Here is a 13,681-nt window from a genome sequence, read left to right on the forward strand (position 1 = left end):
TTGTTCCTCTACATGCCTGCTTGCAACTTCTGTTGATTGCAAAGTAACATATACAGCATACACTCATCAGAAGCCATGGCTTTGTAGTGTTCTCAACCTAAATCACTGATGTATCTCTCAAAAAGAAACAAAACAGTTGACCCAGAGGCCACATCACTGTACAACTGATGTACACCATCAACCCCCAACCCAAAAACATCACACAGTGAAGACTGGTTACTTGAATTTTATTTTTTTGTGTGTGTGTGTGTGTGTGTGTGTGTGTGATCTAGGTCACTAAAAGGCTTATTGATTGCACAACTTACTCAGAATTTTCCTCTTTCAGAAAGATTTGCAAAAATCAATTCAGAAAAAGTAGAGTCTGGGAAGAAAAGGGTATCACTTTGAGCAGGCACCTTTCATACAGCACAGGCCTACTGAATTTCATATTTTTAAACGAAAAAACATTAACATATCTAATTAATCTAGGTAGAGCAATATGCAAAGGTACAGCTGAAAAGAACTTTTTCAAAAGTCATATCCTCTGTATCATTGAAAACAATTTATTATAAACGCTACAATACACGGATCTGTACAGGAAATAAATTTTTGTTTTCTTGTATTGCCCCATAGGCTCTGTTTCCCTTTGTTGCGTGGGCAGCAAACTTTTGCAGCACAGCGCTGATTCCAAGCCCCCACGGACAGACTGATGGACTATTAGCATGGAGTTAGGGCTGCCATGAGGAGCTCCATTTTATACACAAAGTTACGCCCTTCCATTTTATTCCACTGGACTTCCTTGAAGGGCCCTCGAAGATGATTCCACTTGTTATCCTGCAGTACATCGCCTTTGGGGAGATCCTTGCACTGACTCCGTGGAAACTGAACCATAACTTTGCTGCCACTTTCAGGACCGTTACGTACTGTGAAGAACAGAGATTTTATGAGTATTTTTATACTTTAGAAATTCCTCACGTTAAATATCCTTCCTCATGCACGCTATACGTTACTGCCTAGACAATTCCAAATATGCTGAAAAAAACTACCTTTTTTTTTTTTTTATAGAGTTTTTCCTCTTTGGATTTGCTTTCTCTGTTTTCCCACTTCTCTATTACTTCTGTTATGTTAGCACTGCATGCTCTTGGCTACACCAAATCAGGAAAACATTTGACCAAAACAAAACAGAAAAACAAGAAAAAAACCCTCACACATGCATCTCTTTTCTGTAGAAGTGTCAAGAACACCAAGTTTTTTTTTTCCCCTCTCTAGTTCTTATCTTTGATGTATTCTTCACCACTCCATTCAAAAAAGTATATTCTAAATCTCTTGAAATGCATCTATAAAAGTAAGGATTATAAAAGTAAGGATTTCTGTTGCTTTTAATCGCAAAACTCTGTGAGATCGGTGGTGTTCTCTTTGTGTGGATGAGGGATTTTTGACAATTTCCAGTCAGGTTTTGAGTATTTCCAAGGATGGGGACTCCACAACATATCTGGGCAACCTGTTTCAGGGCCTGACCACCCTCACAGTAAAAAAGACATTTATTATTATTAATATACTAATTCTGTTTAGGTGTCAATTCCATGTACAAGAGATTGTTTCTAGAATATTTTGCTGTAAATTGGCATTATTCTATAAATCCCAGAAACTGGCTTTAGAAAAAGACTTAAAAACCCTTTAGAACACATTTAAGAATTTTGTATACATTTGGAATAGGAAAATATTACCTGAAATGGCGTAGTCTCCATTTGGTGATGCTACAGTTATCGCTGATGCATTGCCAATACTCTCCACGGGCCCCAGACCAACATGGTTACTGAAACTCAGCACGTGCCATCCCATAACTTTTGCAAGCTGCTGAACCGCATGTACTTGGTGCTGTGACATCTGAGAGATAACAAGTTCATCTTCTCATCAATATTTGCACGCCACAGAATTAACTGAATACTGGTTTTACCAAGCTTTTTCTTCTGCTGCTGGACAGTAGCTATTTATAAAAGCGACTTTTATCTTATGTTCTCAAGTTTTGGAGGAACTTTTTTTAAATATGCTATGTAAGTCTAACTTGAAGAAAGCACTACTGATAATGTCCTTTGCAGACAGAGACCACTGTATTAAGTACACTCTGCAGATGAATTTTTCATAGGTATATGGGCTTATATGCTTTTTTTTTTTTTTTTTTAAAGTACTGCTTTCAATTAACACCTAACTAAAGTGTTATGAACAGGATATTGAAAAATTTTTTCTTGGTCAGGAGATGAGACCTCTGCTCTAAAATAACTAAAATATCTGTGCAAATAAGTATTATGGCAAACTCAAATAAATAAGAGCTGAGGTTCTTGGGCATGATTATCTCCATTAGTGTTCAAGTGCTTTAAGCATTGAGCTTTAACAACTTAGAAGATTGGAAACTTAAGTTTTTCCGTATGAAAATTTAATGCTCATTCCAAGGAAGAGCCTAGCACTGTTAGCAGTTCTCTGAAAAAGCCTGAAAACACTTGATCAAAAATAGATACCGTCAGCAGAACCTGTTTCAACTTGTTTTCTTTTGTGTCGCGGAGTTTCATGTAACTGCAACAGGCCAACCATTGTTATTAAAGGCCTGTATTTTGGCTATTTATAATGCATATTAGCGAGACTGCCACTTCTGAACAAAACCAGCAGCTTGCTCCACACAATTAAGAAACCACGGTTCAAATATCAGCTGATTTAGTAATGGCTGCTGCAAAGCAAACATGAACAAGACAGCGCTGAAATGACAGTAATTGTGGATTCATTAAAATCTCTACTCTAAATTGGATTTGGTTAGAGCAAGCTTCATATATTGAATACCTACCTTATAGTCTGCTATGACTCTTGCTTGCTTGTTCTGAAGTCAGCAAAAATCTTAGCGCACTGATAATGAGTAGCATAAACAAATGCATTTCATTGGGAGTGTTAAAACATTACTGCTGGTGACCTTTGTAAAAACTGGCATCCTATTTAATATCAGTTGCTAAAGTCACTACGTAAACATACTTTTAAAAAAAAGTCATCCACCTTCCTATTTGCAATACCTTTATTTCAAGTTTTCTAATACTTTTTTTTTTTACAAAGATAAATGTGGGATTTTCACTTCTCCTCTTCCCCAACACGCTACTAGAAATAGAAGAATAACGTATACAACTCTACCTGAGATAAAAGGAAATCCTGCAGTTCTTGCTCCTGATGGGACAAGGTAATAACTCTTCCATCTCTGTGCACTACTCTGATTTGCTCAACTCCAATGTTCAGTTGTAGTTGGATGGATCTTTGAAGACAAGATGCATGTTTATTCAAAATGTATTACAACACTTCTGAAAACAGGAAGCTTGCTGTAGAACACAGAATCCCTCCTCTTAATTTATAAGAACTCTAACGTGAGGACGGTGCAGAGCCCATAGAATAGAACAGCAACTCAAAATATCTCAATTTCATCATTCACCTCAACACCTCCCTCTATACTGCAGGGCATGGCGTGCTCCCAGAGCCAGTCCACTGCTTGTTCAGGTCAAGGAACCTCCTCAGGTGCCTCACAGCTCCCTCCCAAGCTTCCTTCCAGAGGTGCATGGGAAAATGATGGTTACTGTTCTACCTAAGTCTTGAGCAGCAGGTGTCTCTGGAACCGAGACTGCAAATTGTACCAGTGACCACAACCTGCTCCGCGGCGTGGAAGCAGCCAGAAAGGACTGCTCAAAATGGGAAAATGGTGCTAAAGCAACTAGTCCGTCCACTTGTCCATGTAGTTAATTTGCTGCTGGTCAGCATGTAGACATTCGTTTCTGGAACGTGATGTCTCATATTTCAATGTCAATGTAATAACAGCATAAATTGCATGAGCTTCACATTTCAGTTCCTATGTAACCAAGCTAGGACTGAGCAGCAACCAGCTCTCCACGACCAAATTGGAAGTTTAGAATCCAGCACATACAGAAATACTTCATACTCAGCTATCTCCATCTGACCTAAATCCTCCTCAATGACCACTTTCTGTTTCAATTCCTCCCTTGAAAGAAACTCTGCTTAATAAGTTAACAATTTACTAAGTTTCTTCATTAAATGCATTGTAAAGTGGGTGAGAGCTTTCTTACGGTGGTTGCTCCTCCCCATCACTCAGAAAAATAAATTACTTCTATACAAAAAACTGTTTTCTAGTTTTCTGTCTTAAGACAAATTCTGTTTTCTGCCTTAAACCTGTAAAGCAGAACTTGAATACTCTCTGCCATTGCAGCATCAATTTACAACTAGAAAGATTCAGGCATTTTCATACTTACTTGCATATCTGTTCATATCCTTGAGAAGTTATTAGAACTTTAACACTGGATTCATAAACATCATTTATGTTTGACCAGTGTGCCTGAATCTGAGGATCCTCAATGCGGCTAGCCAGACTGTCAATGGTTCGAGCAGTTCTAGAAGAGAAAGACACATTCCACCCAAAATAACCTTGCCAGTTCTTGTGGGTTTTTTTGTTTGTTTTTTTTTTTTAAAAAAGGAAATGAGTAGGTTATGAGTTTGATTTTCTTTGTGCCACACAAAAAGCTTGCCAGAGCCATGCAGATGAAAGTTGTATTTCAGCACCATTCAGGCGCAAATGAAGCGCACTTGTTTACGCAATTTCACACGTATTCTGGAGAAATACTGAAGTGGTATTCCTCAGTATCAGCTACTGCACAGCAAAGAATACTAAAAAGGATTTATGTAGTATAAGGAAAGTAGAGACAACTATCAGCAGCCTACATTACAGCTGCCACAGATCTCAGAAATCTGATTATTTTTTTTTAAACTAGTTAAGTGTTTACTCATACTTGATATGTTATCTGTTCTTAGCACTTCAAAATAAAGAATCAAGAAGCAGCTAGTTTTAAGAACACTGAAAAAAGATCAATTGTGTTTTACATAGATATACTTTATCACAACTTTAACAAGAATAGCCTGTGACCTACCTGCGTCTCAGAAAGATGTGTTTTGCCTGCTTTATTATCTTCTCCAAAAGTCCTTCGTTTGACTGTAAAGCACTGATTTCATTTTTATCAAAAGCCTGTGGTCCTGCTAGTCTCATTCTCTTATGGCCGAAAGGTGCACTAGCTGGATGTGGCATCACTGTTGAGCTCAGGGTTTGCTTGTGACACTGCGAACAAACAACAGCTGTTGTAAGAGAAAGTGCAACTGCAAGAAGCAGTATGTATACTACGACATTCTGTTTCACATTGAGTCTTAGAAGTGTACATACTTTCACAAAGTGTACCTTTTCTGACTTCATAAGCTTGACAGCGGTTTATATAAAAACAGCTTTCTAATCACACTTTGCCTCCCTGTTTAGGCACGTCTTTCAAACCTTGATGAAAGGAGAAACTGATTTAAAACAAAAAAGTTACCAGCTAAGAAAAATTTGGTAGTATAGCAGTAGCTCCCACTAACAAGTCTGCAGTCTAAAACTAAAGGAAGCATTTTAGAGATGAAAACTGAGGTACAAAAATTTTAAAGTCATGAAACAAAATTCACAACAAAGCTGGGCACTAAGCCAAAGCTTCAAGTACCTTAGCTCAGTGTTTAAAAACACCAGACTGTTCCGCATGCTTTCATCTCTTGTGGAGCCATGCTCTAAGGATATGAACACTCTCAGGAACATGGTTTCATGACCGCTTAGATACCTGCGATTTGTCTGATTTGTTCAGGAGGGGAACACATCTCAACCTCCTACCCCAGGTCCTTCCACTTGATTACATGAGAATCTAAAACACTGAAGCAAGCAGTGGACCTCAAACAAAGCAAAGTTACTATAGTAATTGATTCTTCTTTCCTAACGGAAGTACGGTCAGAACCAATGCTCAATTCCAGTACTTGACAAACACTCAGACTCAAAGGAAAAAGGGAGACTGAGGAGCTGTACTGAAAAGACCTCGCACAGCTTTTCTGAAGCAAGCAGCAAGGCCTAAGGTTAAGTCCAGAACTAGTGTTCCAAGAAAGCATAACTGCAACTCCCTCATCACCCACGCGTACCAGAACTGAACTGCAGGCTGCCTCACACAAATGGATAGGAGTTTACTGGCCTCTAGTGGCTTTCCGTTGTACTACGTGCGAGCCTGAACAAAAGCCAAAAAAAAAACACCAAACTCTTCAATACTTGACCATAAACACATTACCTCTCTGATAAGTTGATGCAAATTATGTTCCAGAACATAGAGGTGATCCTCTGGATTCTGTTTTTCGGCAGCAGACTTTTGTGATTTTTTGTCATTGGAAGAGTGACACAGAGAAATAGACAACTGCAAACCTGTGCAAGCAGATTAAAAAAAAAGCAGATAAAAAATGAAGGATACTAAAAGTTCTCAAGCCTGCTGCTAAGAACTTCTTATTCTTCACCAACCAACATTCACCATCTTTTTCTTAAAAAAAGGTTCAAGTGATACAGAAACATTCCCCATAAAATATAATTATTTGTATACCCCTTTTTAATCTTAGTTCTTCTGAAAACCCATTAGCTAAGGTCTTAAGTTTCACCTGCAAGAAATCCAGGAGCAATGACACGCACAGCTCCAAACTGCTATGTACACATATCGTTATAGTTGACAACGTTAAATGCTACTGACAAAATAACAAATCAGAAACAAATCATAATCCATACAGTAAAATATTTGTAAATTACAAACTAAAATGTATTAGTTCGGTCTTACTATAATTAGAAAGCAAAATTCTGGGAAACTCTTTTTCAAATTCTTTGAGGAGCAAGATTAACACACTTTTTTTTTTTTTTTTTTTTTTTTTTTTAAGTAACAAAAAACAGAATTTCAGACTGTATTTAAGCAAATAATCCTACCTGGGAAAGGCTGGGAGATGATCTGGTTTTTCACAACAATGTGAGGAATTTGTGATTTAATTTGAACAGCTTCTCGTGACAGCTGGGCAAAGATTTCTTTACATAAGAGAACGTTCTGTGCAGTCTCCAATTTTGTCTGCCAGTGTGGAGAACCTTAAAAATATGAATTAATGTTTTCAGAAGAGTAAATAGAAGTTACCTTTTATTTTTTTTCCCTCCAGGTATCAGATATTCTGCGGTAGCTGTGAGACATGGCCTGAATGCAATCGCTATAGCAGCAAGGCAGTTAGGATCTTCTATCCAAACTGAGTATTTTCCAAAGTTTTATCTGTTAAGCAAGCACTTTTAGATAACACTACTGAATTTTACTTTGTTTTATATGTATATTGAACGTATATATGTACGTATACACATATACGTATATTGTAAATTGCTAGTCCCTTCTGTAACTGCCATTATATTCCCAGATCTTTCACGAATTCTGCTCGTGAACCTCAGTTTCTTAAGTTGCCATTTACTTCTAAAGAAGCTTCTGGCTTTATTTAACTCGCTCTGCAACAAACCAACAAAATAATTTTAAATATGTGCTTTCAAATGATTTATAGGCCTAAAATTCTTGGAAGATTCTGGTCTATACTGTAGCCTGAATGCTGTATGAAATAGACATGATGCTCTATTATGTAGATATGTTCAAAGCAACACACAGACCACGGTGAAGTAAAACCCTGCCAGAAACAAGTTCTTTCCTTATCCTAAACAACAGAGTTTATAATCCCAAAGGTTTACAGCTACAGATACTGGCGTGTATCAAATTAACCAAGGTGCTGCCAGGTGAGCTGTCAGTAGTTAAGACATGCTGCCCAGCACCTTTCAGATTCAGAGAAAATATATGAGTCACAGCAACAAACGATGCATTTGGGGCAAAAGTAAGAGTGAACAGTCCTTCAGTTCAGTTGAGATAAATGGGCTGTAAGTGGCTGAACCACGGTATCTTGATGTACTTTCAGTTACATGCTCAAGGCACTCCAGTATACTTAAACACAAATTTAGGGATTTTATTTCATAAACTGCGTAAACACGTATAAAACATGGAAGGAGTACACTTTGAAAATGTCCTGTTTCCAAAGCCCAAGCAGAAAATTTCAGTTTAAGTTAGAATATTTTCGTTCACTCTTCTTTCAAGCTCTGTGCAAGAATTTTCCAGTTTCTTGATAACGTGCTCAGAAAACAACATATCTATACCTGGTTTTGATTTTGGCATGGGTCTTTTAAAGAGATTGACTGTCCCAAGGTCACCAATGTCTGGAGCTTGTTTCTGAATAGAAACCTATGAGGGGATGAAAAAGAAAAGTTTTTTTTTTAAATGCTTGTTCTTTGTTGCAAATGTACAATAAATGTAAAACCCATGCTAAATTACTAAAGATATTGGCAAACCTTTATATAGGCTGATCCCTCTAAATCACTTGGAATTTGAACATCCAAAGGACAGTAATCCTCAGGTATCTTTTTATCCAGGTCAATATCAGTGTTCTTGATCACCTCAAACGTGCCATGATGAAGAAAAAGGGAACCTAATCACGGAAGAACAGAGACATGCATATTAGAAACATGGAATCATCCAGGTTGGAAAAGACCTTCAGCATCACCAAGTCCAACCATCACCCTGACCTACTGAGTGCCACCACTAAACCACGTCCCTTAGTGCCACGTCCACATGTCTCTTAAATACCTCCAAGGACTGAACTCCACTTCCCTGGGCAGCCCGTTCCAATGTGAAGGGACCAACACCCTTCTTTTCTGCAACCTCCTTTCAGGCAGTTGTAGAGACTGATGAGGTCTCCCCTCAGCCTCCACTTCTCCAGACCAAACACCCCCAGCTCCCTCAGCCGCTCCTCAGAACCCTTGGTTCCTTGGCCCTTCACCAGCTTTGTTGCTTTTCTCTGCACACACAGGAGCAATTCAACGTCCTTCTTGTGGTGAGGGGCCCAAACCTGAACACAGTACTCGAGGTGCGGCCTCAACAGTGCCAAGTACAACAGGACAATCACCTCCCCAGTCCTGCTGGCCACACTAGTTGTGATACAAGCCAGGATGCCGTTGGCTTTCTTGCACATCTGACACACCGCTGGCTCGTGTTCAACCGGCTGTCGACCAGCACAGCCAAGCCCTTTTTCTGCCAGGCAGCTTTCCAGCCTCTCTTCCCCAAGCCCATATCGCTGCACGGGGTTGTGGTGCCCCAGGAGCAGCACCCAGCACTCACCTTGTTGCATGTCACACAACTGGCCTCAGCCCATCGATCCACCTATCCCAATCCCTCTGCACAGCCTTCCTACCCTCGATTAGATCAACGCTCCCACCTAAACTGGCATCATCTGCAAATTTCCTGAGGGAACATTTGATGCCCTCATCCAGATCTACATTAAAATGCTAAACAAACCTGGCTCCGACACCGAGCCCTGGGGAATGCCACCGGTGACCAGCCACCACCAGGACTGAACTCCATTCATTACGGCTCCTTGAGTCTGGCCATCCAGCCAACAAACCACACACCTGTCCAAGCCATGAGCAGACAGGGAAATACCATGGGAAAGTGTCAAACACTTTACTAAAACTGAGGTAAAGGACATCCACAGCCTTTCCCTCATCTACTAAGCAGATCATCTTGTCATAGAAGGAGATCAGGTTAGTCAGGCAACACGTGCCCTTCATAAACCCACGCTGGCTGCTTGTGATCACTCAGTTGTCCATTATGTGCCGCAAAATGACATTCAAGATAAGATCACAGCGATGTGATCTTGAATTTCATTTGAACGTGATCTTGATGTGATTCAGATTCACTGTGACGTGAATCATCACAGATGATTCAGCTCCACAGCCTTCCCTGTGTCCAAGGTCAGCCTGTCATTCCCTGGATCCTCCTTCCTGCCCTTCTGATAGATTGAAGTCATTTTTGCTGAACTCCAGTCAACTGGGCCCTCCCTGGTTAGCCGGGACTGCTGGCAGGTTACTGAAAGCTGCTTGGTGAGCACTTCTGCCAGCTCCTCCTTGGATGAATCCCAGCTGGACCATCAACTTGTGAACATTCACAACATGGAGGAAGTCTCTTGCAGTTTCCCACTGGGTTACAGAGGCTTCGTCTCGCTCCCTGTCACCATCTCCCAGCTCAGGGGGCTGGGCACCCTGACAACAATTGGCCTTACCAACAAAGACAGAGGCAAAAAAGGCTTTAAGTCTCTCAGCCTTATCCTTTCGCCACTAAGTTTCCCCTCGTATCCAATAAAGGATGGAGATTCTCCTTAATCCTCCTTTTGCTGTTGATGTATTTATAATGAGTATTTTGATTGCCTTTTGAGTTCCAGTTGGGCTTTGGCCTTCCTGTTTTTCTCCCTGCACAACCTGACAACAGCTCTAGAGCCCTCCCCATTTGCCTGCCCCTTCTTCCACAGCTGACAAACTTTTTTCTTCTTAAGTTCCACAAGAAACTCTCCGTTTATCCAGACTTATCTTCTCCTTCACCTACTTCAGTTTTGGTACATTAGGATGGCCTGCTTCTGGGCCTTTATGATTTCATTCTCCAAGGCCCAGCCTTCCTGGACTCCTTTACCCTTATGAGCCACCTCCCCCAAAGGGCCGTCAGCTAGGCCTCTAAATAGGCCCAAGTCTCCCCTCTAGAAATCCACGCAGCAGTTCTGCTAACCACCTTCCTTCCTTCACCAAGAACCAAAAACTCTTCATTTTGCAATTGCTGTGATCTCCACCAAGAATCAAAACCTCATCATTCTGCGATTGCTGTGCCCTAGACAGCCTCCAACCGTCACATCACCCGCAAGTCCTTCCCTGGTTGCAAACAGCAGGTCAAGTGGGGCACCTTCCCTAGCTAGCTCCCTCACCATTTGTGTCAAGAAGTTATCCTCCATACGCTCCAGGAATTTCCTAGACTGTTTCTTCCCCGCTGTACTTTATTTGCGGCAGACATCTGGGAAGATGAAGTCTCCCATGAGGGCGAGGGCTAGCAATCGTGAGACCTCTCCTAGTTGCTTGCAGAGTATTCTGTCTACCTCGTCACCCTGGTTAGGTGGTCTACAACAGACCCCCACCACGATATCTGCCTTACTGGCCTTTCTCTTCACTCTCACCCAGACTTATCTCCACTGCCCAGCTCCACGCAGTCAAGGCACTCCCTAACGTACAGAGCTAACCCACTTCTTCTGCCCTGCCTCCCTCTCCTGTACAGCCTGTAACCATCTCTAACACCACACAAGTTGTCCCACCACATCTCTCTGAGGCCAACGATGTGTCAGCCCTGAGTCTATACTGCATCTCCTGCAAACAAGGAAGCCCAAACCTCTGTTTCACAATACATCTTTCCGAGACTCTAGAGCTCCACAGTTCACACTTGAATCAAATTTCTTAATGAAATCTTTGAAAATAGAGGTACTTTAGAAAGCTCATTCCAGCACAGCAGCATCTCAGCCCTCAAGTGGGTGATATCTAATATTCTACAATAAGATAGCAAGTAAAGGTGCAACACCTGCTATAAAGCAATGTTGCTTATGTTTGTCCTGCAGTTTAAAAGCTATGACTGGGTTCGGTCTGTAAAAAGCAACCATACAGCCAGCCATTCGGGTGAGACCGATAGAGACGGATGTCCACATTTGCAGCCCTGTTACATCCAGGGATCATTTCATCTTCTTCAAGATAAATCATCAAAAAGAGTCACACACACAGCTTCTTCGTTAACAGAAGATGAATAGCCCTAAGTTTCTTTCTTCTCCTTCACTGACTACATCAGGTGCCCAATACAACCAGCTCAGATGCCTGCTTTATATTTACAAATTGTATTTATTCTGCATTCACTCCTTCATTCCAGCTCTAGACTCTGGGTTCGTTAACCCCTCTTACTGAAAGTCATGTAATAATGCATATTCTCAGCATCAGTTCTCAGAAGTTACAACAGAAATAATGAATCAGTGTTCAGAGAAAAATACAAGATACTCCTCAATGTTTTAAAATGCTTCACAGACCAAATGTAGACAAAAGCCAAAGAGTTACAGCATCTACTCGTCAACTGATCAACCTTACTGCCAATACAGAATTGTTCTACAAAGCAATCTTTACTAAAAGTCAGCCAGCCTTTAAGGTCACTTACCTAAGGATGTTTTCCCTGATAATAAATCAAGTTTCCTCCTTTTGTAATTTTGTCACATAATTATCTGTTATTAACTGTTATTCATTATTAAAGATATCCCCTATATTTTTCCAGTTTAAAAATACTGTGTAAAATATAAGTTTCCATTCTTGGTAACAATAAAATAAATAAAAAATCTACTGTATACCTGCACTTCTGTAGCTCAGATCACCAAGAATTTTGTCGCCCACTTTTCTCAGCTTCCAGTGTTGTCTCAGTCTCAACAGTTCAGAGTTGAAGTCTCTTTGTCGCTTATTTTCCTGGTTTTCTGCCACTGATTTGGATAATCTTTCCGCTCCTTTCAGCAGGATTTGAGCTGCTCCAGCTAATGACTTCTTTTTGGAAATCAACTGTAGGAACTGCGGATTCTAAAAGGAAAAAAAAAAAGTTGTATTTTAAGTCACCTGTAATTATTATTAGTAAAAACTAATTGACAGCAACTGATAAGCAGCTTTTGCTGTATGTTGAGTAGCTGATTTAGAATCACTTTCACATCAGTATTGAACATGCACAAGAAGCACTGTGACTTACAGCCCTGACAAAGAGGCCTTTGAAATCAGCCTCGCCTCCCATTCTCGGCCTTCCCACTCACCCATACAGCACTAAACCAGGACGTGATGTGGAATGCTCTACTACATTTTGCACGTAACACACGTGAAAAAGCCTCAGTGAAATAAAGTCTTCGGTATCGACTCATATGAACTACACAAGGTGCTACTACGTACCTGTTTGGGAGGAGGGGGATCCTGCACGACTGGATCGAGGGTCATGAACTTCTTATCCTTGACGATGCTGAGGACATCGTAGAGCACGCACATCTCCGTCAGGGCGCTTCTCAGGTTGTTCCTCACTGAGTCCCAAGGCCAGAGGGACGGCTGGAACTTCACCAACCCTAAAAACGAAAGCAAGGCTTGTAAGATACAAAGGCGCAAGCCTCCCTGTTAGCGCATTCCACGAATCACAGCAAAACAAGGCGGGACCCGGATCCTTTCGCCCCTCTCCCACCGCAATTCGGTGGCGGCCACCCGACGGCGGGGCCCGGCCGCCCCTCACCTTCCTCATCCTCCGCCTCGCCCGGCTCGGCCCAGGCGCGGCCCGCGGAGCCCGGCTCGTCCTCCTCGGAGCCGGAGCCCTGGCTGAAGTCGATGCGCTGCGCCAGGCGGGCCAGGTTCTGCGACATGGAGAGGGGCTGCAGGTAGGTCTCGCTGCCATCCAGCCCCACCTCCTGCACCTGCTTCTCGCACGCCGACTCGATGCTGATGCGCACGGCCGGCACGCCCGCCATCTTGGAGGCCTCCCCCCACCGCCTCCGCCTCCTCCTCTGCCACCGGGCGGAGCCGAAACCGCGCTCGGGAGGGGAGGGGCGGGGAGGGGAGGGGAGGGGCGGGGCGCGCCGGGAGGGACCGCCCTTCCCCCCTTCGTGAGGGGAGGGGAGCGCTGGTGCCCCTCATAAAGTCTTTGGGGTCGGAAAAGCCCCCAAAATCATCCGGTCCAACCGTCCCCCTACCACCAATGTCACCCACTAAACCATGTCCCTCAGCACCACGTCCAACCTTTCCTTGAACACCCCCAGGGACGGTGACCCCACCACCTCCCTGGGCAACCCGTCCCAATGCCTGACTGCTCTTTCTGAGAAGAAATGTCTCCTCATTTCCAACCCGAACCTCCCCTGGCAC

The 13,681-nt window shown here is 42.2% G+C and overlaps 1 protein-coding gene across 1 annotated transcript; it reads right to left on the reverse strand.

Moving 5' to 3' along the window:
* Positions 1 to 212: 212 nt before the first annotated feature.
* MED17 (mediator complex subunit 17) lies at positions 213 to 13,346 on the reverse strand. Its single transcript, XM_040544235.1, has 12 exons — positions 13,059 to 13,346; positions 12,731 to 12,897; positions 12,154 to 12,373; positions 8,252 to 8,388; positions 8,060 to 8,144; positions 6,818 to 6,970; positions 6,144 to 6,274; positions 4,944 to 5,128; positions 4,272 to 4,409; positions 3,151 to 3,268; positions 1,707 to 1,866; positions 213 to 902 (listed from the first exon to the last, which is right to left on the reverse strand). Exons 1-12 carry the CDS (start codon positions 13,288 to 13,290, stop codon positions 697 to 699), a joined length of 1,932 nt encoding a protein of 643 aa, XP_040400169.1. The 5' UTR covers positions 13,291 to 13,346; the 3' UTR covers positions 213 to 696.
* Between the last annotated feature and the right edge of the window lie 335 nt (positions 13,347 to 13,681).

The sequence above is a fragment of the Cygnus olor genome, chromosome 1, assembly GCF_009769625.2.
Source record: "Cygnus olor isolate bCygOlo1 chromosome 1, bCygOlo1.pri.v2, whole genome shotgun sequence".
Lineage (NCBI taxonomy): Eukaryota > Metazoa > Chordata > Aves > Anseriformes > Anatidae > Cygnus > Cygnus olor.